Here is a 26,609-nt window from a genome sequence, read left to right as displayed (position 1 = left end):
GGTGTGGGCCGGCTAGGTTGCATGATAACATGCAAAAAGAATAGGCCACATATTCAGACTGGTGCTGAGCCAATAGGTTGAAGCACCACTGGAAGTAAGAGGGACGCCAGGAATCAACACTATGTGCTTAAGCATAAATGATTTAGTGCTTAAGCATAAATGATAAACCATTGCACTGTTGTACAGGGATGATGCATTCACACGCCAAGACACTAGTCAAGACTGGGTGAGCTTTGTCGCAACCAAAAACTAAATAAACTAGAATCCACTATCTTCTCCCCTTTCAATCTTTTAATAAGAGACTACTGTTTAGCTTTTCCTGCAAGCCCTGCGAAACATTTCTCTTATGTTCCTTGATTCTGTCTCCACCTTGGCCTTTTTAGCTTGCTTTCCACTTCTCTTTGTTTTATCTTCACTCCTACCCTTTTCCTGCCAGACGAAAAAACATAACAATCAGTCTAACAGTCAGCAGGAACCCTAGATGTGAAGTTCTGACATTCCCTAATGTCCCTTTTTATACAGCCCGCTATCCTGCCAATCTATGCTGTGTCAACGCTCTTTTCCAACACAGACAACTCATCCTCATCAAATATTCATGAAATTCTACTCTCATCATGCCCTCATTGATGTTTTTTTTTTTCAACCAAGAACTTTCACTCTCAAATAGAATAAACAATTTACACATATGTTCATTTTGGGCTTGCTATGACTAAAAGTAAATGGGTATGTGATCATGGCAAATGTACAAGGTGGCCTAGGCAAATTCCACATTCAACTTGTAACATATCAAAAACTTTTTCAAAGAAAGTAATGAATTAAGGGAATTATACAAGTCGGAATGTGTATGACAGCCTGCAGCAGTCCCAGATATGCAAAAAAATATGTTCAACCAGCTAGCTATTTTGTGCAAGAGAAGGATCTGATGCGCTGTAATCTGTACCTGTACCAAACTGGAAGAAACTGGATTATGTTCGGCATTGGTCGGAAAATTTTCAGCTTCTGGTACCTTACTAGTTACCTCGAGTAAATTTAATCTGCAATCAAATCCCATAAACTAACCAGGTCAGGCAGATAAAGGAAACCATTTCACACAAGGATTTCATCCTGTTTTCTATGCTAAGCTCGTTTATTGAACAAAGACAAAATATCATATCTCCGTAAGAGTTTAAATCTGAATAAATACTTCAAATGATCTAACAGAAGCATCAACCACGGCTCATCCTTCACGTACTCCCTTAATATTGAAACCGCCTCAGCTACTGCACCAGTACAAAGAGATAAGTTAATGATGAGCAAAGATTTCTCTGGATCTTACACAGGTTTTCTTGATGTCTTTTTTTTCTCTCTTGGATTGTGCAAGAACCATTCGAGACATCACTCCAAATTAGTTTCTTGAGCCATCCTAAAACCTTTTTATGCTTCAATTGTACATTCTTGCCTAATTTAATTCTGCTAAATCTACCAGTTATATGTTATTTCCTAATTTTATTTCTTTTTGATTGTGTAAATAAGTGATGCTTCATTGATTGCATGTTGGCTTAAAGTTTTGGTTCTTAAAATTCAAGTATTTTTTCTAAGCTTGTTCTGGTCTCCTCATCTACTGTAAATATGATTGGAAAGATACAATTTTTCGTTTAACGTTGCTTCTTGGGAGGATTAGTTTACGCTTGACCTGACACCAGCAGTTATGATGTCTTGGCGTTGGTGCAAGTTTGCAAATTTCACAACTCCATGTTAGACTGGACAGAAAATTGCACCAAAAACCACCCCCCCAAATCCATGAGTAGGCCTTTGTACATGCTTCATATTTATGTCTGTGTGTGTATTTGCTAATGTTGAGGAAGAATAATTCATATAATGAAAGGTCATATATCATTTCTAGTTAAGGACATACATGTATATTTCTCGTCTTGAGCAGCATAGTTCTTGTCCAAGGAGCATAGAGCCTTTTTTAATTGGAACACCTGCATGTACAGATCTTGTACATCAGAGAGTATAAAAAAACTACAGGTGAAAGAAAATTCTTTATGACCCTCTATATGCATTTTCACTTAAATTGATAGGAATCAACTCTAGGAACACGGAAAATTATTTTCCAAAAAAATTATCAGAGAGGAAAGTAACTGGCAGTCAGATAATCACGAGAGATATATTCAAGTAATTAAGTGGTGTAGCTGATTAGTCCAATTGTGCCACAAATAGGCATGGCTAGTCAAACATATAGAGATGAAAGATAATTGCTGACATGCCTAAAGCCCTGTAGTAAGATTAAGTTTAAACAGATAAAGACAGACCTTGCAGTACAGCCAAGCTAAAACCTTTGAATCATCCAGCCGAAAAAACTTGGAAGATCCAATTTCTGAATAAGAAGAGAAAGTGTTATCAAACAAAAGCAATTTAATATCCTAGATAATATTTTGATAGAAGTTGCAGTATTAAATTTTTTCCAATTCAAAATTTAGTCATCTCATGCTTGCCATAAGCAGACAATATCATACTTGATAGCTGTCATACATCGCCTGAGGCAGGCATTGTTGGAATTAGGATCCAACAGTTCAAGGATGATAAGACCTAATTACTCAGGCATGCGTGCATCCTAATGGAACAAAATCTAGCCAAGCATATAGCTTAATAAAACATTCTGTATCAACTGATCAAAAGATCAATCTGAAATCCTGATTGGATTCCACAAGAAAAAGAAAGAATAAACAGCTAGTAAAGGTTCATTGGCTCTGTCCTACCAGATCAGAATAGTAATATGGCTTGTATATGAAAATAACAAACCTTGTACTATAAAATAACAAGATTTACTTAATATATTTCAGCACATTAGTCACTGGAATTTGCACCAGAAAAACACAGTTAGTAGACAACCTTTGATTTCACAAACTACTCCCATACAGTTCTCTGCAATGGACATTAGATGCTGATACCCAGGATAGTCATTGATAAATATTATCTCATCTAATTGCCTGAACTTCCCTAGATCATCCCTCTTCTGCATACAAGGAAAAAATAGTTTTATTTAAATAAAGATGGAAGAATGACACAATGCTGAAAGAAATTTTTTAACTAGGGACGAAGACAAAATGGAAGACAAAGCTTGCTTCTGATCCAAACGATGAGAACAAGAACCAGATAACACAATTGTATTTACCTTCATTCTAGCTTCCTCAAAAATGGGCAACAAAATGAAAACAGGATCGACAGGAGTGGCAGTGTATAGGCTGCCATCTGTTTGAAGAAAGAACAAATGAAGGGATAAGGAAACAAACACAAAGCAGGTCAGGATTCCAGTTAGTATTAGAATCATGGATATGAAATAACATTTAATGTTATTTTATTAAATAACCAATTCATATACAATATCAACTATAGTGGTTGAGATTTTCCAATATATATATATAGTTTGCTCATTTTGTGTGCAGACATGAGTGTTGAAAGCCAGACTACAGCCGAACCCACCTAGGAAAGATTCTGTAAAAACTCCTTGTATGTTCCATTGATGATCTGATGCTGAGGAGAAGCACAGGCCTTGGAAAGGTTGAGTGGAAGTGTGTGGATGGAAAATATATAGAGATGAAGCACATGCAATGCCTTAATGAAAGCATGAAGAATAAACATTAAATCCAGTCCAATATCTGGAAATTGTGATATCTCTATAATCTATATTGTATCATGCATGTAGTATACCCAGCAGGCAATACTAGGCAGGTAAGGTTGTGCATTTTCGAGTAAAGAACTGTATATATATGTATGTACCTTGAGAAACATAATCGCCAAGAAACCAAGAGGTATATGATTGCTTGAACCAGTGAAGTTCTTGGAGCACTGCTCCCTCATTATCATTACTAAGGAGATAGTTTGTCGCGTTCCCTGAAAGAAGATGAAATTTGATAAGTGCTTATGTAGTGGTACTATAACTAGCAAAAGATGAACACACACACACACACACACACATACCCGATTTTGGATGTCGAAGCAATAACAAGCATCCATTAATTCCAGCAGCAGCATCTGATGTAAATTTGTAATAAATATAATTAAGGCAAAACCCATTGAAATCAATTCAGCTCACTGTGATATAATAAAACAAAAAAATGAAATTCACATGAGAAGAAATCAATGCATTCAATTACTTGTGAGCGGTATAAAACAAAAGTATAGCACTAATATTAAGTAATTACCTCTTGCAGTGGGCGAAGGCGCAGGTGCGATCAGAAGACGAGACTCATCACTGCCACCTTCCCAGCATTCCTTTTCCATTTCCTCCTTCACCACCCAAAATCAAATTGCGGCGGCGGGAAATGCTTTGCTGGGTTGGCGCCAGAGACCAAGAGCAGCAGAAGGAAGGAAAACAAACTTCTCCTTATTACTTTTTAGTACTCCTACTAGTTTGTTTTTGTTTTAACAACCCCATTTTGAGCCCCAGTGTATTTGTGTCTCTTGTAGACAATTCAACCCCTTGGAAACAAAGTTTTAACAACTTAACTCCCCACCCACCCTGATTTCCTCACTTCACGTTTCACCTTTAGGCATATTCATCCCCTTCAAATTTTAGTAGTTTTTTTATTGGTGTTTTAAAAATTAAAATTTTTTATTTTAAATTAGATTTTTAATATTTTTATATTATTTTAATATGCTAATAATAAAAATAAAATTTGAAAAATAAAAAAATATTATTTTAATTTATTTTTAAATAAAAAATATTTAAAAAGACAATTTTACTCGATAAAAGTTAATAGTAAAAAAAAGTTAATGCTCAAAGGATAGAATTAGAACATAAAAATAAGAATTAATGAGATTGCTGAGCTTGAATTGTTGTTGAAAAAGTTTTGGGTAAATATCTTGATATTATAACGTAAATATAGACAGGTGGGTAAGCGTTAAGTGAAATATAAAAAAATAAAATGAGTGATCGGACCCATGCAGGCAGGCAGGCAGGCAGGCAGCCATCATATCGAAGAAAGAATTACAAGGGAGTGGTGGCCTGGCAGAAGAAACAGTTATTTTTACAGAGCAGTAGTAATTATAATAATTGACTTACTTGGTTTTGTAAATTTTATACCTCTCTCACTGGCACTCCGTCCCTACTCTCTCTTAACAAATTAAAAAATAAAAAATAAAATCAAGAAACCCAATTTGGAAGGAAGAGTTTCTTAACTCATTTGATCGCTCCTCCCTCGCTTTGATCCCCACCCGTTCTATCTTATAATAAATAAAACACGGTAAGAGCAGTTCCTCCTCCTCCTCCTCCTCCTCCTCCTATTTTTACTACCATTTGTTTTATTTGTTTCCGCGTCGTGGCCTCCCTCTCCTCTCCTCTCCTCTCCTCTCTACAGAAAGAGAAAGAGAGAGAAGAAGAAAATTAGAGACAGAGAACCGTTGGACGGAGCGATTCATAACAAATAATACACAACACAACAGTAGCAGGCCGCGACGAAGACGAAGAAATTGTAATAAGAATATAATCTTTTCCAAAAGAGCCTCAGATCGGTTGGGTTTCTATCTCCCCCCCCCCCCATTTATTACTATTTCTAGATCTCTAATCTCCTCTTCTCATCTTCCTGTTTTTCTATCTATTCAATATTAATTTTAGGGTTTCTGTACTCCTCCACCAGGGAATATGGGCGGGGACGACAATAAGGAGACAGCCGCCGATAGTCAAGACTCATCATCACCTGCCGTTAAGAAGAAGCGCAGCGGCGGAGGTATTCTATCCCGTGTTTGGAAGGCTGTCTTTAGACCTCACGGTGACGATTTCGAGAAGAGACTGCAACACATTTCTAAGGAAGAGGCTGCTGTTTTATCTAGAGTCAATCGGAGATCCCGCAATCGGAGGAAGATCACTCGCCATCTCATTGTTTTCTCTGTCCTTTTTGAGGTCTGACTAACTTCTTTATTTGCACTATCTATCTCGCTAATATTTTTTAGGGTTTAGGCACTAACTAATAATAATAATAATTTCTGTTATTGTTTTAATAAATCCATCCGTCCTCCAGGTTATTGCAGTCGGTTATGCTATCATGACCACAAGATCAATGGATTTGAATTGGAAGATGAGGGCTTTTCGAATCTTACCAATGTTTCTTTTGCCTGCTTTATCATCCCTTGCGTATTCTGCCTTTGTAAGCTTCACCAGGATGTGTAAGTCTCCCTCCCCCCTCCCAAACTTTATTTATTTATTTCCTCTGCTTACTTACCAGGGTGGTTTACTGGTTATCATCCTTTTCATACCAATTATTTCAGTTAAATTACTATTCTCTCTACAATAATAACTCAATATATCCAGGTCCTTCTGTCTGTTGCCGTAATGCAGTCAGTCAACGTAAATCATGATGTGTTGGTGCTATTGTCATTTACTCTTGATTTTCATAATACTAGCATCCTGTGTTACTATTACTGTTTCTTTGTGAATCTAGTTACTTTTCTTGGTCTCTACATTGGAGATTTACTCTCCTCTCTTTTCCTTGTACATTTTAGGAACCCATTCACTATCTACAACTTCAGATGCGAGACCAGGCTTGTTGAATTGTGACATCCATTTATTAGTTCTAGGGTAGCACCCCTATTGATGCTTTTCCACTGTAATGCCAAACCAACTCATCATGTTTAGGGTTTTGTCAACTGTGTTTCAACTTGACTGGTATTTTATTTTTATACGTGCTCCTATGACCATGCAGGTGATCGCAGAGATCAAAAAACTCTGGAGAGGCTTCAGGCTGAAAGGCAAGCGAAAATTGATGAACTTAAAGAGAAGACAAATTATTATTCGACTCAGTCGCTCATTCAGGTAAAAATAATAAGTTGATGCCGTACTTGTATTGTTATGTTCTCCATGGGATTTCCCTTGGGATGTTTTTAATCCTTTGGAAAGATGAGGATGTGGGTGACTTTCCTCCTCCTTTAGTGGTTCTTAAATTGGAAAGCAATTGAAAAGTTTGTCAAATTTCTTGTTCATGGAAAGTGACACTAAGATCTTTTTGTTGAGTAAATGCTTGGTTCACTTACATGCTTTCTAACACTAATGTACTAACTTAGGTGGTAGTTGCAGCATCATCTAGGATTAAAACATTTATCACATCAGTTACCATTCCCATCTTCGCAATATATAAAATTTTATCACTATAATTAAGTTTCATGGTGAGGTGGGATTTGGAGAATTAAGGATTTTAGATGTAGGACTGCAATCGGGTTTGATTGGATGCTTGTTTTAGAAGAAGTTGAGGTTGTTGTTGTACCTGTGAATTGTAACCCTAGGTGCCGTAGCAAGAAAGAAATCGAATAAAAAGGGAAGGAAGAAAATGTCATATAGAGAAAAGAGAAGAATTGCAATTGATCTAGGTTTGCAGCCACTGGCCACAAGTATCAGTATCCTAAGGATCACATGTAATAGGTACTCTTTTTATAGGCACAAAAGCCTTTGTAGTTCTAAACCAAATAGGAAATAGAAATAGAAAATCATGAATAAGAGAAAACTCCTAATTAGTATTATAATATCCTAAATAAATTAGAACTCCTTGATGGACTACCTTTATAAGGAAAACTTTTTTTTTAACTAAGAAATGTCATGTAAAGGAATGATCCCTAAATTTCTCTCTCTTTGAGTACATCAAGATTGGTATTGAACTCTTAAGAATCACTATCAGGAAAAATACTGTTATTCTTTTGCTTGACATTCCAATTTCAAAACCGTAAGTCTTTTTTAACAAAAATAGACAACAACCTGTATTGTTTTTCTCAGGGACCAAACAACTGAAACATTAATTTTCATGCGTTGTATGCTTACTTGCCTGCTTCAACAAAGCTAGGGATAATGAGGCAATGTGAAGATTATTTAGCTAGATTTTGGCTAGATATATTGAGAATTGCGTGATTATGTTGTAACATTGAGACTGACTTATGCATTGATCCCCTAAAATTCTTAGGTGTTTATGTCCCAAACACAGCACGAAGATAGTTACTTTCCACAAAATCATAAAGGTCAAGAATACCTATGGTTATCATTCTGAAAGTAGGAGATAAGATATAAAAGAAGTGATAGTTCTAATATTTTATGCTGATTCCAGGGTAAACCATTGATATTCCTTTTTTAATTTTAATTTTAATAATTATTTTTAGATCACATAGAAATAGTTGCTTTGTTTGCTATATAAGTTGGTAAATATCATTATTAAATATGCTGGGAACGCTGGCATTGCATTTTTCGGAGTAATTGCAATGCAGAAAAGGAGGATATATTGGAGAAGCAAACAAGTGAAACAAAATTGATCCTGAAGAACATGAATTGAATTATAAGACCAGACAAATGTTGATGATTTGACAGCTCAGGATGCTTGTAATAGCAGAGTCCTCCTTTCCTTAGTTGTTACATTGACCCCACTTTTTTCAGTGGCATCTCTGCTGCAGTGCCTCAATATCTGATCTGTTGAACTTGTTTATTATGATACCATTTATAGTGACTGACTCCATCCCATGTGGGAATGGTCCAATTTGGCCCATTGGGTATTATGAATGTTTGCTGCTTTGTGGGAGTTTTGGGGGGTGGAATGTTAAAGATGAAAGGATTTGTTAGTGAATGCAATCACTTGTGTTATACTTTAGAAGGCATGTTATTAACAAGCTTTATAAAGAACATTTTCATTATTTTGAAAATGTGCTGTGATATCTTTGAGTATCTGCAAATTGTTACTTGGTGTGGACCGTTTCTCTTTCCTGATTACATGGGGGCAAACCTTTTTGTATCCAGAGATATGATCCTGACCCGGCAGCTAAGGCAGCTGCTGCAACTGTCCTTGCATCTAAGCTGGGTGCAGATTCTGGCTTGAAAGTGTACGTTGGAGATGAATCTAAGCCAACTCTTCCTACAGGGAAGAGCAATGATGCTGAGTTTGTGCAAGCTAGTGGGCTCAGAAATAGAAAGCAAGTGCACACAACATCCAGTAGTTCAGGGAGCACTCTGGTGCAGCATTCTGATGAAGAAATGCCACTTTCTGTGCAAAGTGAAGGTCCTCTGACATCTGAGCATAATCAGCTTGTTGTTGAGCATTACACTCCGCAGGGATATACCACATATGATGGGGGATGGGTTGCTCGAATTGCGGCATTACTTGTGGGTGAGGATCCAACACAATCATATGCACTGATATGTGGCAACTGCCATATGCACAATGGTGAGTGGACTTTTGTTTATTTTGAAACTGTCTTCTTTTTTATGGGCTTGCTATAGCTGTAGAACTGCATTTTGAATACTAGCCACCAGCATTTAAACGGCCACAACCTGTGATTGCATGCACACGTGAACATAAAGATAGTCATGTGTAGTGCTGCGGTTGATGTGTTTTGTGACATGGCAAATATGACTTTTTAGCATTATCGATTCCAGGGCTTGCTAGGAAGGAGGATTTTCCATACAGTACATATTACTGCCCACATTGTCGTGCCCTGAACCAGCCAAAACAACTAGAAGAGCGTGTTTCTGGTTCTAGTTCCCCCGGATTGAGCACTTTGAGGAAAGGGACGGGGGGCAGCGCTGAACCCATCAGCAATGCTGGTGATTCCCCGAGTGATGATAGTGTACTCGCAAGTAACAGCCTTGATGGAGCTGGTTCTGAGATTGAGGAAGTAACAGAGACGATAGCATCAAGGGAGGTTACTGGTTAAGACGGGAGCTATGTAATTAGAGGCGAGGTTTTGTCATGTTCAGCCTAAAAGCTGACCTTTAAGGGTTTGGGACTTGCTGGTTTGTATTGGATTTTTGATCGTGCCTGCCATGTAACAAACAGCAGCAACTTCCATGATATTTGTGAGTGAGCTCTTTTCGTGGCCAAAGATACGTGAATAGATCAAATTGTCTTATTGTTGCTTACACAGGAGTTGTTTTTCTAAGAAAATATAAGCCGATGACAAAAAAATCAGTTAGACGACGCGCTTGTGCTGAATTATAACTAGCTAGCTGAAACCGTCTAAAACAAAGATTGATGGCTTACTTTTTGTAAAGCCTTGATATTTATCAAGCCAATAGTCTGGACATGGAATAAAACTTAACTGGAAAACAAGCTTTAACACAGAGGCCCAAACTAGTATTGAAAATATATTTATTATTAAAAAAAAAGAGGCGAGAAGAGTATAAAATATTAATTTTCACTTGACCTTGAATTGTTGGACCTAATAGATAAGTGGCCTTGGAACTATAAATGGTTCACTGGACCCATCGGACCCATTTTATCATATCAAAGAATGCAATGGGCCTGTGAAAACAGTCGTTCTTACTCCCCTTCTCTCCTAGTTTGAAGTTATATATATTTTTATATCCCTTTCGATAAAATACACACTACTCACTTTTACTTTTCAGAAACAATCAAAGGAGGAGGAAAAAAAGGAAAGTAATCGTTCAATATTAACATTGAGAAGAGGAAAAACTGGGTTTTGGCTTAGGAATTGCGTAAGGTCCAAGTGAGTTGTTGAGAAAATAAGACACTACTACTACTACTACTACTAATAGCACTTGAGGGTCTAGTTGCTGTGGTCAATCGTGTGACTTGTTCCGTTTCCGTCCTGGATTCGACCCTCTATGTGCACGCCTGTCACCCCCGCGGTGCCTAACTTGCCTCTGAGCTTGCAGGATATCTAGTAGGCCGTGGAAAATAGTCGTGGTGCGCGCAAACTAACCCAAACACCCCACGTAAATCAAAAAAAATAAAATAAAATTTGGGCACATGAATGAATGTTAGCTCGTCTTGTAAAAGATTACTATTACTATTACTACTAATAATAATAATAATTTGGGCACATGAATGAATGTTAGCGCCTAGTATAAGAATACTGATAATAATAATAATAATAATTTGGGCACATGAATGGATGGATCCAAGAAAAAGAAAATAAGAAACGCCCTTCTCCCTTCCGTCCTTCCTTCCTTCCTTTCTACACTGGCTCTCCGTTTAAAGCATAAAGTAAAGCATTTGAAAAACCCAAATTTGAAGGAAGGAAGAAACCTTTTCTCCTTTCTGTTCATTCATGTCATCGCCCTGTCCCACCTCCAACTAACAACCATCCATCGTAAAACCAACACCCTCCCCCTCCCCCTCCCCCTCCCCCTCCCCGAGTCCGATATTGTTATTGTTACTACTTACAACTTCTCCTTGTTATAATATAAATAAATTAGTGTTATTATTGTTTCCGCGTCGTGGCCTCCCCTCCTCTCCCTGGAAAAAATTAGAGAGAAAGAGAAGAGTGCGACGGAGCAACACATAAGAACACACACCATCAGCAGTAGAAGAAGAGTAAGAGGAGAAGGGGTATCACCAGTTTCAAAATTAACAAGAGCTTTAGATCCGGTAGTTTTCCAACCCCCTTTCTCTCTGCTTTTTATTTTTATTTCCATTACAATTCTCTCCAGATCCCTAATCTTCTTTTCTTTATCTTATCAATAAGTATAATAACTGTATTCCACAGACAGACAGTTGACCAAAGCGAAGAGCTATGGGCAGGGGGGACAATAAGGAGACAGCAGGCATACCCGACAGCGATTCTGTTAAAATGACGCGGAGGAGCGGCACCGGAGGTTTCCTATCCCGTCTTTGGAAGGCTGTCTTTAGACCGCATGGCGACGACTTCGAGAAGAGACTGCAACACATTTCTAAGGAAGAGGCTGCTGTTTTGGCTAGAATCAATCGGAGGTCCCGTACTCGGAGGAAGATCATTCGCCATCTTATTGTTTTCTCTGTCCTTTTTGAGGTCTTTATTCAATTTATTCGCACCAGAGCCACCAAGCTATCTAATGTTTTCTTAGGTACTAATATTTGTTGAAATCAATCCATCCATCCATCCCTTTAGGTCATCGCAGTCGGCTATGCTATTATGACTACAAGATCAATGGATTTGAATTGGAAAATGAGAGCTTTTCGAGTCTTACCAATGTTTCTTCTGCCTGCTTTATCATCCCTTGCTTATTCTGCCTTTGTAAGCTTCACCAGGATGTGTGAGTCACTCTCTCCCCCTACTTTTTAATATTATACGCTAGCAGGGTTTACTGATGATAACGCAATCATTTGTAATTTCAGTTAAATAACCATTCTCTGTACAGTAATAATTCAATATAAATCTTGTCCTTTTATGTGCGGTCGGTCAGTCAAAGGAAATCATGATATTTTGGTGTTATTGTCAATTACTTTCTGATTTTGTTAGTGCTGGGCTCTTGTTTTACTATTGCTTTTGCTTTGCTTATTTTTTCCATTGTCCCAGTCTCTACATTTGACCATTACTCATTCAGATTTTTCCCTCCTGTTGCTTGTGTGTCCCTCTTCGTTTTTCATTTTAGGAATCCCATCCCTATCTACAACTTAACATGCAAGACCAGGCTTGTTGAATTGTAACATCCATTAATGTGTTCCAGAAAAGCATTCCTATGGATGCTTTCTCCATGTGATGTCAAACCAGATCATCATAGTTTAGGTTTCTGTCAACTTGATTGGTAATATTTTAGGTTTCTTTCATGAAGTTGATCGCAGAGATCAAAACACTCTGGAGAGGCTTCGGGCTGAAAGGCAAGCAAAAATCGATGAACTTAAAGAGAAGACAAATTACTATACGACACAGCAGCTAATTCAGGTAACAATAATAAATTGTTGCTGTATTTGTATTGTTATGTTATCGTTGGGGTTTACCTTGGGATGTTCTTAATCCTTTGGGAAGATGAGGATATGGGCAATCTTCCACCTTTTGTGCTTCTTCAATTGAAAAACAACTGGAAAGTCTGTCAAATTTCTCCTTCACGGAAAATGAGAGTTAGATCTTTTTATTGAGTAATGCTCGGTTCACTAACACAATTTCTAATGCTATTTTACTAGCCTAGGTGGTAGTCTCTGCATTGTCTAGGATTAAAACGTTCATCACATCAGTTTCCATTCCAGCTTTTAATTATATAAAAATTTCATGATTAGCTGGGATTTGGAAAATTAAGGATTTATTAGAATAAAGGTGGATTCAGTCCTTGTTTTAGAAGCTGAGGTTGTCGTCGTACCAGTGAATTGCAACTTTAGGCGCTCTAGCAAGAATGGAATTGTAGAAAGGAAAAGGAAGAAAATATTGAAAAGAGAGGGTTAAATATTTGACGTTTGTTTGCAGTCCTTAGTCTCAATTATCAGAATCATAAGGATTACATGGAATAGGCACTCCTTTTGTAGTCGCAAAAATCTTTGTAGTTCTAAACCACTTAGGAAATAGAAATAGAAAATCATGAATAAGTGAAACTACTAATATTCTAGTATCCTAAATAAACTTGATTCTCATGTATTTAACCTAGAACTCTGGCTAGCATTACAAGAAAAGCTTGTTGTTTTTCTTTTATATTTTTTTAGAATTAAGAAATGTAATGTTAAGGAATAATTCCTAAATTTCTCTCTGGGCACATCAAAGTGGAGATTGAAATCTTAAGAACCTCTATTAGTAAAATCACCAAATTTCATTTGCTTGACATTCCGATTTTAAAATGATAAGTTGTGTTAACAAAAATAGACAACAATCTGCTTTCTTTTTCTGAGAGAACAAACGAATGACACATTAATATTCATTCATTGCATGCTTATTTGCCTGCATCAATAAAGCTATATGGATAATGAGGAAATGCGAAGGAAGATTAATTAGCTAGATTCTGGCTGGATATAATAAGAATTGCTTAGTCATGCTGTAACAACGAGACTCTCTTATGTATTAATCCCCAAAAGTCCGTAGGTGTTAGGTCCCAAACACAGTACTAAGATAGTTACTCTCAGCAAAATCACAAAGGTCACAACACCTATGGTCATTGTTCTGAATGTAGGAAAAAAAACATAAAAACAACAGCAGCCTTAGCTCTAAATTTCTAATATTGTGTGCTGCTCGAGGGTCAAGAGTTCCAGGATCAAACCATAGGTCAGTAATTATTTTTAGATGATGGAGCAACAATTGCTTTGTTTGCTATATAAGTTAATAAATATTGTTTCTAAGTTTTCTGGATCCCTTGCATCGTGTTTCTGAGTAATTGCAATGCAGATAAGGAGTGTATCTCAAAGAAGCAAATGAGTGAAACAAAACTGATCCAAAAGAACTTGAATTGAATTGTCAGAGGAGACAAGGGTTGATGTTTGGACAGCTCAGGATGCTTGTACTAGCACAATCCTGCTTTCCTTAGGTGTTACATTGACCAGACTTTCGCTGCTGAATCCCTTCTCCAGTGCCTCCATATCTAATTTGTTGAACTGCTTTATTATGATACCATTTAATAGTGATGGACTCCTGCCCATGTGAGAACAGACCATTTTGGCCACTTGGGATTTTGGTTTTATCCTAAAGTGTCTCGCATGGTTGGGTCCTTGTTGCTCTGTATATATAACTCAGTGAGTCTCTAACTCTCCTATGCTTTCCAACCTGGATACTAGATTGTCTGTTGCCTTGGGGGTGTTGCTGGAGTTTTGGGGGCTGGAAATGTTATACTTTAGAAGGCGTGTTATTAACAAGCTTTATAAACAACATCTTGAATAACGTACAACATTATTTTTGGGTATCTGCAAATTGATAGCTGGTATGGACCTTTTCTTTTCCCTAATTACATTGGTGCAAACCCTTTTGTATGCAGAGATATGATCCTGACCCAGCAGCTAAGGCAGCTGCTGCAACTGTCCTTGCATCTAAGCTGGGTGCGGATTCTGGCATGAAGGTTTATCTGGGAGATGAATCTAAGCCTACTACTCCTACAGGGAAGAGTAATGACATTGAGCCTGTACAAGGTAGTGGACTCAGAAATAGAAAGCAAGTGCACACAAGGTCCAGTAGTGCAGGGAGCACGCTGGTGCAGCATTCTGGTGAAGAAATGCCACTTTCTGTGCAAAGTGAAGGTCCTCTGACATCTGAGCATAGTCAGCTTGTTGTTGAGCATGGCAATCTGCAGGGATGTACTGCATATGATGGGGGATGGGTTGCTCGAATTGCAGCATTGCTTGTGGGTGAGGATCCAACACAATCATATGCACTGATATGTGGCAACTGCCATATGCACAATGGTGAGTGGACTATTGTTTATTTTGAAACAATCTTCTTTTTATGGGCTTGCTATAGTTGTAGAACTGCATTTTGAATACTAGCCACCAGCATTTTAACGGCCACAACTTGTGATTGCACGCACACGTGAACATAAAGATAGTCATGTGTAGTGCTGCGGTTGACATGTTTTGTGACATGACAAATATGACTTTTTAGCATTATCGATTCCAGGGCTTGCTAGGAAGGAGGATTTTCCATACATTACATATTACTGCCCACATTGTCGTGCCCTGAACCAGCCAAAACAACTAGAAGAGCGTGTTTCTGGCTCTAGTTCCCCCGGATTGAGCACTTTGAGGAAAGGGACGGGGGGGAGCGCTGAACCCATCAGCAATGCTGGTGATTCTCCGAGTGATGATAGTATACTTGCAAGTAACGGCCGTGATGGAGCTGGTTCTGAGATGGTGGAAGTAACAGAGACGATAGCATCACGGGCGGTTACTAGTTAAAGACCGGAGCTATGTAATTAGTGGCGAGGTTGTCATGTTCAGCCTAAAATCTGACCCTAAGGGTTTGGGACTTGCTGGTTTGTATTGGATTTTTGGTCGTGCCTGCCATGTAACAAGCAGCAGCACCTTGCATGATACTTCTGAGTGAGTACTTTTCGTGGCCAATGATATATGAACAGATCAAATTGTCTTATTGATATAGTGTAACTGTGGAAGAAGTGCTGTCATACGATTTTCTTTCTTTTTGTCAACGGTTTTGTTGAAGATTAAGTAATTAAGGTTGATTTGAACCTGAATTGTAGAAAATAAAAACAGAAAGTCAGATATTTTTTTCTATAAATCAGGATCAAGGAATAATACTTTCATATAGATTTATAGATGTTGTATGTATTTAAAATTTCATTCTCAAATAAAGTGAGAAGACAAAGATCAAGAATTCTTCAAGTCAAGTAGTATCAGAGCTTTGAACCAAGCCTACTTTCTCTACAACTTATTTTGTCCTGACACTCCTAGTCACCTAATCTAGTAAACCTAGTCAGTTCAAAAAACACTATAAAAAAAATTCAAATTAGCCACATATAAGGGGAACTATAGAATTTATTGTTGTTCTATCGGTTGAATGAACGAAACTATCTAAAGTGATCACAAATAGTCAAAATGTTTCTAAAAGGATAGGGAAAGACCAACCATTTGATAGACAATCTTCCTAGTCTAGAAGATTTAAAGTTTACGAAACTTTATAATGCCAAAGTCTGTGGATCTTACATGTTCATGATTACAACAAAGAACATTTGGGCTATTTCAAAGTGAAGGATGCTATGTTAATCTAAAAGATTAAAATGAAACTTTCAATGACCAAACAAGATACTATAATGGTTATTGAATATTAAAATATTATGAAAAGTTTCTGGTTGGAATTGGATTATTATCAGGATTTTAAGATGCAGTGTAATAATAATACTGTAGATCTAAAAACTTATGTGAAAAGAGAGAGGATCTTTGAATTTTTTACAGGACTCAACATAGAGTTCGATTAAGTGCGAGTCCAAATACTTGGAAAAGAATCTCTACCCTCACTTAATGAGGTATTCTTATGGATAAGGGCTGAAGAAAGAAGGAGAATTGTGATGCTTGATGTCCCTAACATTGAATGGTTTGCTATGATGATAACTAATAACAGGAACCTAAGTGATGCCATGAATGGTGCAGAAATGGTGAAGACTGAAGGGGAAAAAAAATTTCTCTAAAGATGATTAGTTTTTTAACTAATGCAAGAAAACAAGCCATACAAAGGAAACCTGCTAGAAACTTTATGGAAAACCACTAAGGATAGGGCGTAATGGAGGATACAAATGGAACCAGTCAAGAGGACAAGCATACCTGACAAATTCAAAAGAGCCTACCTGTGAGTTCAACACCCTAGAGTTGTGAGGGTTCAACAAAGAGAAGATTGAACGCCTAAGAACCCTACTCAACACAATGGAGAAACCATCTGGGTCATGCTCTTTTGCTCAAAATGATAAAATTCCAATTTCTCATGACTTTAGTGCCTTAAACAAGAACTGTCCAACATTTGGGTCATTGACTCAGGTGCAACAAACCACATGACCTATTCTGTAGGTTTCTTTAGATCATATCAACCTTGTCCAAGTAGTAAGAAAATCATAGTGGCTGATGGATCTCTAACCACAGTTTCAGGACAGGGAACAATCCCTCTTAACCCCTCATTGACTCTTAAAAGAGTGCTACATGTTCCTAATCTTACTGCAAATCTGTTATCCATCTGAAAGCTAATCAAAGACATAAATTGTACTGTAACTTTCTTCCTTGATCACTGTATATTTCAGGACCTAGCTACAGGGAGGACAATTGGACAGGCAAGAGTTAAGGACGAGCTGTATATGCGTAGAGTGCAAGGCAGTAGTAGAACTCTCCTCCTCTATCATTCATTTCAGTAAATTCTAATAAAGATGATGTGTGGAATCATCATCGTCGTTTAGGACATCTCTCCTTTAAGACTCTTAAGAACATGTTTCTATCTTTATTTAAAAATCTTCATGTTGAACAATTTCATTGTGAAATTTTTGAATCTGCAAAGCACTATAGAATGCCTTTTCCTTTAAATGATTCAAGATTTGTGTCTCTATGTACTATCATTCACTTTGATATATAGGGTCTATATAACTTTCCTAATATTTCAGGAGCACAAGGATTTGTGACGTTTATTAATGATTGCACCCAAATGACTTGGGTTTTCCTTCTTAAAAGAAAAGCCACTGTGAGTCATATCTTTCCAAACTTTACAAATATGATAAAGAATCAATTTGGGGTTAGCATTAAAGGCATTAGAATTGATAATGTTAGGGACTACTTTAATAAAAAAAGGGATTATTCATCAATTATCTTGTGTTAATACTCCCCAACAAAGTGAGTTAACAGAAAGAAAAAATAGACATCTCCTTGAAACTACTTGAGCTTTACTTTTCCAATAGCAAGTTCCAAAAAATTATTAGGGAAAAACTGTTTTAACCTCTACATATTTGATAAATCAAATACTTCAAGAGTTATTGGTTTCAAAAGTCCTTTAAACTATTTGTCAAAATTCTTCCTAAAAATTAATTTTTATTCTAAAATTTCCCCAAGGATTTTTAAGTGTGTCACCTGTATTCACATTTATAAACATCAATGAGACAAACTTGATCCCTCAAGTGTGTTTTCACAGGATATTCCATCACACAAAAAGGTTACAAATGTTATCATTCATCTTCAAAGAGATTTCTTGTGTCGAAGGATGTAACTTTTGATGAAAACCAATCTTCTTATCTTCAGGGGGAGGACAACAACACAAAAGATAAGAATAAAAATGACTTTGATATTTTTTCATTCCAAATCCCATTTTAGCATCAATCATCTTTCATTTCACCATTCATTGAGTCTCAAAATCTTACAAAAGAAACTTTACAGTTAGAAACTATACTGATCGACCTCTTCAGGTATATAGAAGAAAGATAGAGCCTGGCCATACTTTCTTGCAAGCTCAAAAATCCAAACCAGATCAAGGTAATGAACTTTCTCATCCATCTTCATCTAACCGTGATCAATTTTTCCATCCATCTTTACCTGTTTATGATATTAATGACCTTGATATGCCAATTGCTATTAGAAAAGGGATAAATGAATGCACTAAAAATCCCTTATATCTTATAGCTAATTTTATGTCATTCCAAAAGTTCTCACCATCATACAAAGTCATGTCATTCCAAAAGTTCTCACCATCATACAAAGTCTTTCTCTAAAAAATAAATACCATACCTATTCCAAAAACCTTGCATGAGGTTCTAAGGAATGAGAATTGGAAAACTACCATGAGAGAAGAGATGAATGCACTAAAAAGGAATCAAACATGGGAAATAGTTGAGTTACTGAAAGAGAAAAAAATAGTGGGGTGTAAGTGAGTTTATGCCCTGAAATATAAAGCTGATGGTAGTCTAGAAAGGTATAAAGCCAGGTTGGTTGCAAAAGGATATACACAAACATTTGGGATGGACTATCAAAAAACACTTGCTCTAGTTGCTAACATAAATACCATTCAAATTTTGTTTTCTTTATCTGCTAATCTTGGATGGTGTATGCAGCAATATGATGTAAATAATGCTTTCTTGCATGGAGAGTTGGAAGAAGAGGTTTTTACAGATCCACCACCAAGATTCAATCACTCCCTTCTTCCCAACCAAGTCTGCAGGCTAAAGAAGGTAATCTATGGCTTAAAATAATCACCTCGAGCCTGGTTCAAAAGTTTCACAAAAACCATGATTTTAATGGGATATCAACAAAGTCAAGGAGATCATATTTTGTTTATCAAACACTTCATTTTAGGGTGAGTTACTATTCTGATTGTTTATGTTGATGAAATTATAATAACAGGTGATGATCTTATGGAAAGACATATATCGAGAAAGAGACTTTTTGTAATATCTCGTATCGACATGTGAGGACTTGGAGGAGGGCCTTATATGAGCATGCTCACCTTGACTAGTAAGACGCGTTTTGGGACCATGCGTGGCTGCCAATAACAAATCTGTAAGGCCTGTGGGCCAAAATGGATAATATCTTGCTAGTGGGGTAGGGTGTTACAGTTTGGTATCAGAGCTCAGCTTATTGGCTGTTCGGTAGTGCTAACAGGGTCGTCGGGCTTCTTAGGGGGAGTGAATTGTAATATCTCACATCGGCAGGTAAGGACTTGAGGGAGAGCCTTATATGAGCATGCTCACCTTGACTACTAAGACGTGTTTTGGAGCCATGCGTGGCTGCCAAGAACAAATCCTTGAGGCCCGTGGGCCAAAGCGGACAATATCTTACTAGTGGGGTGGGGTGTTACAGCTAACTGTAACAACTTGTTCTGTTATAAACAACTTGTCCACTCAATGATATTTGGCCTATATCTAGAGTTCTATAACTCCAATTGAGGCAAGGCCAGTTCTAAATGTTAGCTAACTCATTCCTCTACAACTTTTATATGAAAAGTTACAACAATTTCCATCATCTTCTATGTCTAACAATAGTTGTAATTCTGATCACCAAAACTATCCTGTTTTGAATAGCTTGACCTCTTAACGGTATTTTGCCCATATATAGAGTTATATAACTCTAATTGAGGTAAGGCTAGTGCTAAATGTTAGCTAACGCATTCCTTTATAACTTTTATATGAAAAGTTACAACAATTTCCATCATCTTCTGTCTAACAATAATTGTAATTTTAATCACCAAAATTGTCTTGACTTGAATTCATGGATTTAACCACCAATTTAACATCTCTCAAGAACTTTTAACGTCTTATGACTCCAATACATATAAAATCTAATAGGGACCAACAATTTAATTATATTCCTCATCATGACATCAACTCCTTCTTTGATTTTCATGGTAGTAATATTTCACACATTTTCAAGAATCAACACAAGTGCTCAATGAAATTTAAGAAGTTGTAAAGAGATATTCAAAAATAGTTCTACTTACTATATTATTCATCAATTCACTTCATGGAGTACAAAGCATTAATATAGTAGCATAAAACAAGATTGAAAGACTCCCTTAAGTTTTTTTCTTTAGGTCAAAATTGTTTAATAGATTGAGGGAAGAATTTTATTTTATTTTATTTTCTTTCATTCTCTAATTAATCATTTCTTCAATAAACCAATTCTAATGCAACCACATGCTTATGAATTTATCACTTAACAATATTGATTCATAATTAAATTCCCCAAAATCTCCTATTATTGGCCGGCCACTAACTCTATTTAATTATCAAAAATTTTACTTCATTTATAATAATTTAATCACTTTACTCTAATTTTCACATTATTTCCCATGATAAATTATAATAAATTTTTATTTCCCTTAAATTTATTCCAGAACCCTAACTTTCCAATTTCAAAAATTCAATCAATTAAGGACTTTAAGCCATTAAAATTAGATCAAGAGTCTTTAGAATGCATTACCAAGCAAGTAATTAAACTCTAAACACTTTCCAAATCAAGCTTCCAACTCCTCCTCTTTAATTTTGGCCGAACTTCCTCTCTCCTTTTCTACTCACCTACACTTGTTTTTGTTCCTTCCAATTAATGCTCACTAAGCTTGTTTAATGTTCCCTCAAGATCTTCTCTCAAGATTTTGTTTCCTTTACAATTCTATCTCTCTCACATGTAAATGGTAGTTTCCCCTTTTTTTTTCCCTCTTTTTTTCTTGCCCGAGCACACACATGCACACTTATATATATACACTAACTTTTTACCAAATTTCCTTTATATCCCAAATAGTAAATTTCATGTTCTTGAGGTAAAATTCTTGGATCCTGGCATTTATCTATATAAAATTTTTACCCGAGTGAATTTGAATTTCATTAAGTTACATATTGATAATTTTATTTCCAGGTAACTCACTCCTAGTAATATTTTATTCACATTTATGTATTTTTTATTTTTCAATTATTTTTTGTATTTGGTTCGTTCTAATGCTTATTTGGTACTTCTGTTAAATCTATTCTATAAGCACTTAGATTGTTTTTCTACCTATTTTTTAACCGGGGTTTACATTCTCCTCTTCTCATAAGAAATTTCATCCTCGAAATTAGAGTGACACATCCGAGTCTATAAATAAGTTGGGAAATTTTTGCCTCATCTCTGATTCTCTCTCCCATGTTTCTTGATTTGCGAGCTTCGCCATAAAACTCTGACAATAAGAATTTTCTTATTACGAAGTTCCTTCTCGCCCCAATTGAGTACCTTTACCAGTTTCACCTTAAATGTTAAGCGTTCTTCCACCTTGACTGGCACTTGAGGTAAGACTCTCGAAGGGGCTACGTCGGCTTTTTGCAGCAAAGAAACATGGAATATATTGTGAACCTTGGCCAATTATATGGGTAAGTTTATTTCATATGCTACAGGTCCGGCATGTTTCAAGATTTGAAATGGTCCACTGAACCTCAGAGCTAACTTTCCCTTTATGCTAAATCTCAACATTTGTTTCCATGGAGCTACATTTAGAAATACTTTATCCCTAAGACAAAATGCAAGGGTTCTCCTTCGAATAGATGCATACTTTTTCTGTCTATCCTGGGCTACCTTCATTCGATCCTTAATGATCCTCACTTTTTTAGTAGTGATTTGTACTAATTTTGCCCCATACAACTTTCTGTCCCCGACTTCTCCCCAACACAAGGGTGTCTTACACTTTCTGCCATAAAAAGCTTCAAATGGGGCCATTCTAATTATTGTCTGATAACTATTGTTGTATGTGAATTCTACTAGCAACAGGTGCTCCTCCCAGTTTCCATTAAATTCCAAAGCATATGCCCTTAGTAAATCCTCTAGGATTTGAATAACTCTCTCGATACCCTGACTTCACCCTTAGTTGAGCCATTAAGGATCCTTTCGGACTCACATTTAATACTTCCCCCAATCCCTTTAGCTCAATTAAGGTTTTCTCATTCCAGGTTGTTGGTCCACCTATAATTTCCTTGTTTTTACGATTGAGAGCATCCGCAACTACATTCGTTTTTAAACTGAAGTATTTTCCGCCTTACTTGCTGATGTGGGATATACAATCCACCCCCGTTAAGGAGCCCGACGATCCCATTGGCACCATTGGACAACCAGCAAGCCGGGCTCTGATACCAAATTGTAACACCCCACCCTCATTAGCAAGATATTGTCCGCTTTGGCCCACGAGCCTCATGGATTTGTTCTTGACAGCCATGTATGGCCCCAAAACACGTCTTACTAGTCAAGATGAGCATGATCATATAAGGCCCTCACCTAAGTCCTCACTCGCCGATGTGGGATATCACACGTTCTGCAGAATTTGAAATCAAAGAACTAGGGAAGCTGAAATACTTTCTTGGCATAGAGATGGCACATTCAGAAAAAAGGTAATTTTTATCTCTCAACAGAAGTATATTCTTAATCTTCTAAAGGAAACAATAATGGTAAACCCCAAACCATGTGAGACACCTATTGATCTAAAGCACAAGCTTGACAACGATGAGGAAAGAGCCACAACTGATAAGGGTCAATACCAAAGGTTAGTTGGTAAGCTGATCTACTTAGTTTACACTGGTCCAGACATTGCCTATGCAATGAGTGTGGTGAGTCAATTCATGTACAGCCCAAAAGATTCACACCTACAGGTAATGTATAGACTCCTCAAATACTTAAAGTCTACTCCTGACAAAGGAATTCTATATAAAAAACATAAGAATCTGAAACTTGAATGCTATACAGATGTTGATTATTCTGGTTCCCTAATAGATAGAAGGTCAACAACAAGTTATTTTACTCTATTAGGAGGAAATCTTATGACATAAAGAAGTAAAAAATAGAATGTTGTGTCAAGATCAATGACACTTGGAATCCATGAATTACTATGGATGAAGATTATCCTAGAAGATTTAAAAATCAAGTAGGATGAGCCAATAAGATTGAACTGTGACAATAAGTTTGTAATTGGAATAGCACACCATCCAGTGCAATATGATAGAACTAAACATGTGGAAGTAAACAAGTATTTCATCAAAGAAAAATTAGATAGTGGATTGATTTGCACACCTTATATGCCTATTAGGGGACAGCTTGATGATATTATTATACAATATATTAAAAGGGATCCATGCTCCTGTTATTGTTTACCTAGACACAAAGCATTGTGGATTGAAGCAGTATAATGACAAGGCTGCCCTTGTCATAGAGAGTTGCAAGGACATCAGGAGGGGGATAAAGTTGTCTTTTCACTAGGATGCACATGACATTAAAGGTATGGTTGGGCATAAAATTGTCAGCTTAAGTTTTGGTGGGGCTGCAGACACCTGCCGTTGGGGTTGACAATCACTGGATGCCCGCGCGCCAAGTGGGGCTGTAGGCCCTAGGTTGCAGATATATGGCATTGGGGATGCACTGGGCGCCAGGTTTAGACCCGCGCGCATGGCTGTAGACTTAGGTGAGCAGGTCTGAAGACCCGCTTAGGATGCCTTAGCCTTAGGTCCTACATCAGGACCCAATTCTGTTGAGTCCAGTGTCAGGACCCACCACTCTTGGATCCTGCGTCACGACCCAAGTCTCTTGGGTCTTATGTCAGGACCCAAGGTTCTTGGGTCTTGAGTTTATTAATATAATTATTTGTGTTAGAAATATTATTATTTTTCTTATAATTCAAAGTATTCATCTCAAAAATATAATTAATATAATTATATTTGTGTTATAAATATAATTATATGTATTATAAATATTGTTTTTTATAATTCAAAGTATTCATCTAAAAAATATAATTATTTGTGTTATAAATATAATAATTCTATTATAATTCAAAGTATTCATATAAAAAATATTATAATTTGTGTTCTAAATATTATTATTTTTATTATAATTTAAAGTATTTATATAAAAAATATAATTATTTGTGATATAAATATAATTATTTTTATTATAATTCAAAGTATTGATATAAAAAATATTATTATTTGTGCTATAAATATTATTATTTTTATTATAATTCTCTTGGGTGCTCCAGATGCAGCATCCATTGGCCTTGGGTCCCGCATCTGGACCCAATTCTGTTGGGTCCGTCGTAAGGACCTAAGTCTTTTGGTTCCTGCTTCAGGAATCACATATCTTGGATCCTGGGCTGAGCCAATTGTCTTGGGTCCTGGGTCAAGACCAAGGCTAATGGGTCTTGCGTCAGGACCCAAGGCTAATCGGTCATGCGTTAGGACCTAAGAGATGGGTCCTACGTCAGGACCCACTACTCTTGGGTATTACTTTAGGACCCATTTCTATTGGGCCTGGTGTCAGGACCCTATATTCTTGGGTCTTCGGTTTACAAATATTATTATTTGTATTATAAATATTGTTATTTTTATTATAATTAAAAGTATTAATATAAAAAATATTATTATTTGTGTTATATATATTATTATTTTTAGTATAATTAATAATGTTATTATTAAAAATATTATTATTTGTATTAAAAATATTATTATTTTTATTATAATTAATATTATTAATAAAATAATTAAAAAATTAAAAAAAAACATGGATTTGATTTTAAGAGTAAAATCAATTATTATTATTATTAAGTTGGGTCAGACATCCCCTTCCAGACTCAAGAAAATTAAGGCCAGAAAGGGGTGCCTAACCCAAGTTGCTTGGGTGTGGCATGAACACAGACTAAAATCACTTGGGTCTTGCAGTCCTGCCTGACCCAGTTCTCTTGAGTCCTGCATCAGGCTTTAAGGCTAATGAGTCCTGCGTCAGGACCCAAGAGATGGGTATTACGTCAAGACCCAAGATTCTTGGGTCTTAGGTTTCTAAATATTATTATTTGTATTATAAATATTATTATTTTTATTATAAGTAAAAGTATTAATATAAAAAGTATTATTATTTATGTTATAAGTATTATTATTTTTATTATAATTAATAATGTTATTATTAAAAATAATATTATTTGTATTATAAATATTATTATTTTTATTATAATTAATATTATTAAAAACTAACAAGCTGGAGCTCCTAACTTGATAACTAATGGGATGAGAACCACTAACATGCAAAGAACTTGAGGATCAAGAATTATCAACTCGAGAACTAACAAGTCAAGAACCACCGACCCAAGAACTAACAGGCTGAGAGCTACCAACTTTAGAACTACCATGCATAAAATTACAGGGTTAAGATGTAACGCCTTGTAATTTCTGATGCATCTTTATTCATTTATCACAATATTATATGTGTAAATAAGATAATTTTTTAGAAAGGAATTTTTTGGTTTTAACAAAATTTCAGCAGAGTTTTCCCTACACGAGAACTCTATCCAAGATTTTATCTCACTTTATTAGTACTTACAAATACCAACAATAACCTTGCTTCTTCATAATCCTCTTCATCTTTCATAATGCATAGTGAATGCAACCTTTTATTCTTGCATTTATGACCTAGTACAAACCTCTCATCATACTAGAAACATAGTCCTTTAACTCTTTTTTCCTTGAGTTCTCGAGTTCTTGATGATTTAGTAGGTTTCAGGGTTGGATTGTACATTGGTGTAGGAATAGGTCATTTATAGTTGGTTTTGAGTTGTTGGTGTTTAAGGGAAATGTATTTCTAGGATATGTTTGTGGTGCATGGGTTTTTAGTTGAGCAATTTAAGTAATGTCAAAGGTAGAGTATTAGTGGTGTTGTTGATGTGTGGTTTTCTGTAGGAAAAAGTACTATCTTGCAGAAAAGCAAGGTTGTAAGCCTGCTTTAGAGTTTTGGGTTTAAACATCTTGACCAGATTCTTTATTTCCACCTCCAAACCTCCTATAAAAAACACCTTATTTGTCTTGGCCTCTCACTGCCAATTTTGAAGGGTATTTGTCATGGTTTCTAGACCTGGTAGGTCCCAACCTGCTAGGGCCCATTTTAGTAGGTATTTGATTTGGTTTTTGGGTTTGGTTCGTCCCTGCTCGTTGGGGACCCTTTCTGTGGCTATTTGCTTTGGTTTTTGGGTCCGGTTGATCCCTGTCGATAAAGGCCTATTTCAGTGGG

The 26,609-nt window shown here is 36.4% G+C and overlaps 3 protein-coding genes and 1 long non-coding RNA gene across 8 annotated transcripts; 3 read left to right on the top strand and 1 right to left on the bottom strand.

Annotated features, from left to right (window-relative positions):
• Positions 1 to 127: 127 nt before the first annotated feature.
• Positions 128 to 4,431, bottom strand: LOC133689225 (uncharacterized). 2 transcript variants are annotated; one of them, XM_062109013.1, is made up of 11 exons: positions 4,188 to 4,431; positions 3,964 to 4,017; positions 3,763 to 3,876; positions 3,466 to 3,597; positions 3,158 to 3,234; positions 2,875 to 2,998; positions 2,295 to 2,359; positions 1,895 to 1,964; positions 1,184 to 1,259; positions 941 to 1,034; positions 128 to 429 (listed from the first exon to the last, which is right to left on the bottom strand). In XM_062109013.1, the coding sequence occupies exons 1-11, from the start codon at positions 4,264 to 4,266 to the stop codon at positions 310 to 312; spliced, it is 1,005 nt and encodes a 334-aa protein (XP_061964997.1). In that variant the 5' UTR covers positions 4,267 to 4,431; the 3' UTR covers positions 128 to 309. The 2 variants fall into 2 exon arrangements, with proteins under 2 accessions (XP_061964997.1, XP_061964998.1); XM_062109014.1 differs by lacking the exon at positions 3,466 to 3,597 and having other exon boundaries at positions 4,188 to 4,423.
• Positions 4,432 to 5,069: 638 nt separating this feature from the next.
• Positions 5,070 to 9,868, top strand: LOC133689794 (uncharacterized protein At2g24330-like). Of its 3 annotated transcripts, XM_062109842.1 has the most exons (7): positions 5,070 to 5,228; positions 5,343 to 5,496; positions 5,622 to 5,884; positions 6,003 to 6,147; positions 6,684 to 6,793; positions 8,750 to 9,173; positions 9,386 to 9,868. In XM_062109842.1, the coding sequence occupies exons 3-7, from the start codon at positions 5,627 to 5,629 to the stop codon at positions 9,661 to 9,663; spliced, it is 1,215 nt and encodes a 404-aa protein (XP_061965826.1). In that variant the 5' UTR covers positions 5,070 to 5,228; positions 5,343 to 5,496; positions 5,622 to 5,626; the 3' UTR covers positions 9,664 to 9,868. The 3 variants fall into 3 exon arrangements, with proteins under 3 accessions (XP_061965826.1, XP_061965827.1, XP_061965824.1); XM_062109843.1 differs by lacking the exon at positions 5,343 to 5,496; XM_062109840.1 differs by having other exon boundaries at positions 5,071 to 5,496.
• A 1,001-nt stretch (positions 9,869 to 10,869) lies between these two features.
• Positions 10,870 to 15,723, top strand: LOC133689693 (uncharacterized protein At2g24330-like). 2 transcript variants are annotated; one of them, XM_062109683.1, is made up of 6 exons: positions 10,870 to 11,339; positions 11,437 to 11,739; positions 11,839 to 11,983; positions 12,503 to 12,612; positions 14,618 to 15,041; positions 15,253 to 15,723. In XM_062109683.1, the coding sequence occupies exons 2-6, from the start codon at positions 11,485 to 11,487 to the stop codon at positions 15,528 to 15,530; spliced, it is 1,212 nt and encodes a 403-aa protein (XP_061965667.1). In that variant the 5' UTR covers positions 10,870 to 11,339; positions 11,437 to 11,484; the 3' UTR covers positions 15,531 to 15,723. The 2 variants fall into 2 exon arrangements, with proteins under 2 accessions (XP_061965667.1, XP_061965666.1); XM_062109682.1 differs by having other exon boundaries at positions 10,871 to 11,339; positions 11,458 to 11,739.
• Positions 15,724 to 18,447: 2,724 nt separating this feature from the next.
• On the top strand, positions 18,448 to 20,063 carry LOC133688151 (uncharacterized). Its single transcript, XR_009841112.1, has 3 exons — positions 18,448 to 18,590; positions 19,166 to 19,282; positions 19,455 to 20,063. It is a non-coding gene; the product is annotated as an uncharacterized LOC133688151 (long non-coding RNA).
• Positions 20,064 to 26,609: the final 6,546 nt, after the last annotated feature.

Source organism: Populus nigra, chromosome 3 (genome assembly GCF_951802175.1).
Source record: "Populus nigra chromosome 3, ddPopNigr1.1, whole genome shotgun sequence".
NCBI lineage: Eukaryota > Viridiplantae > Streptophyta > Magnoliopsida > Malpighiales > Salicaceae > Populus > Populus nigra.
The sequence above is the reverse complement of the archived record's forward strand: the minus strand, read 5'-3'. Positions and strand labels throughout refer to the sequence as shown.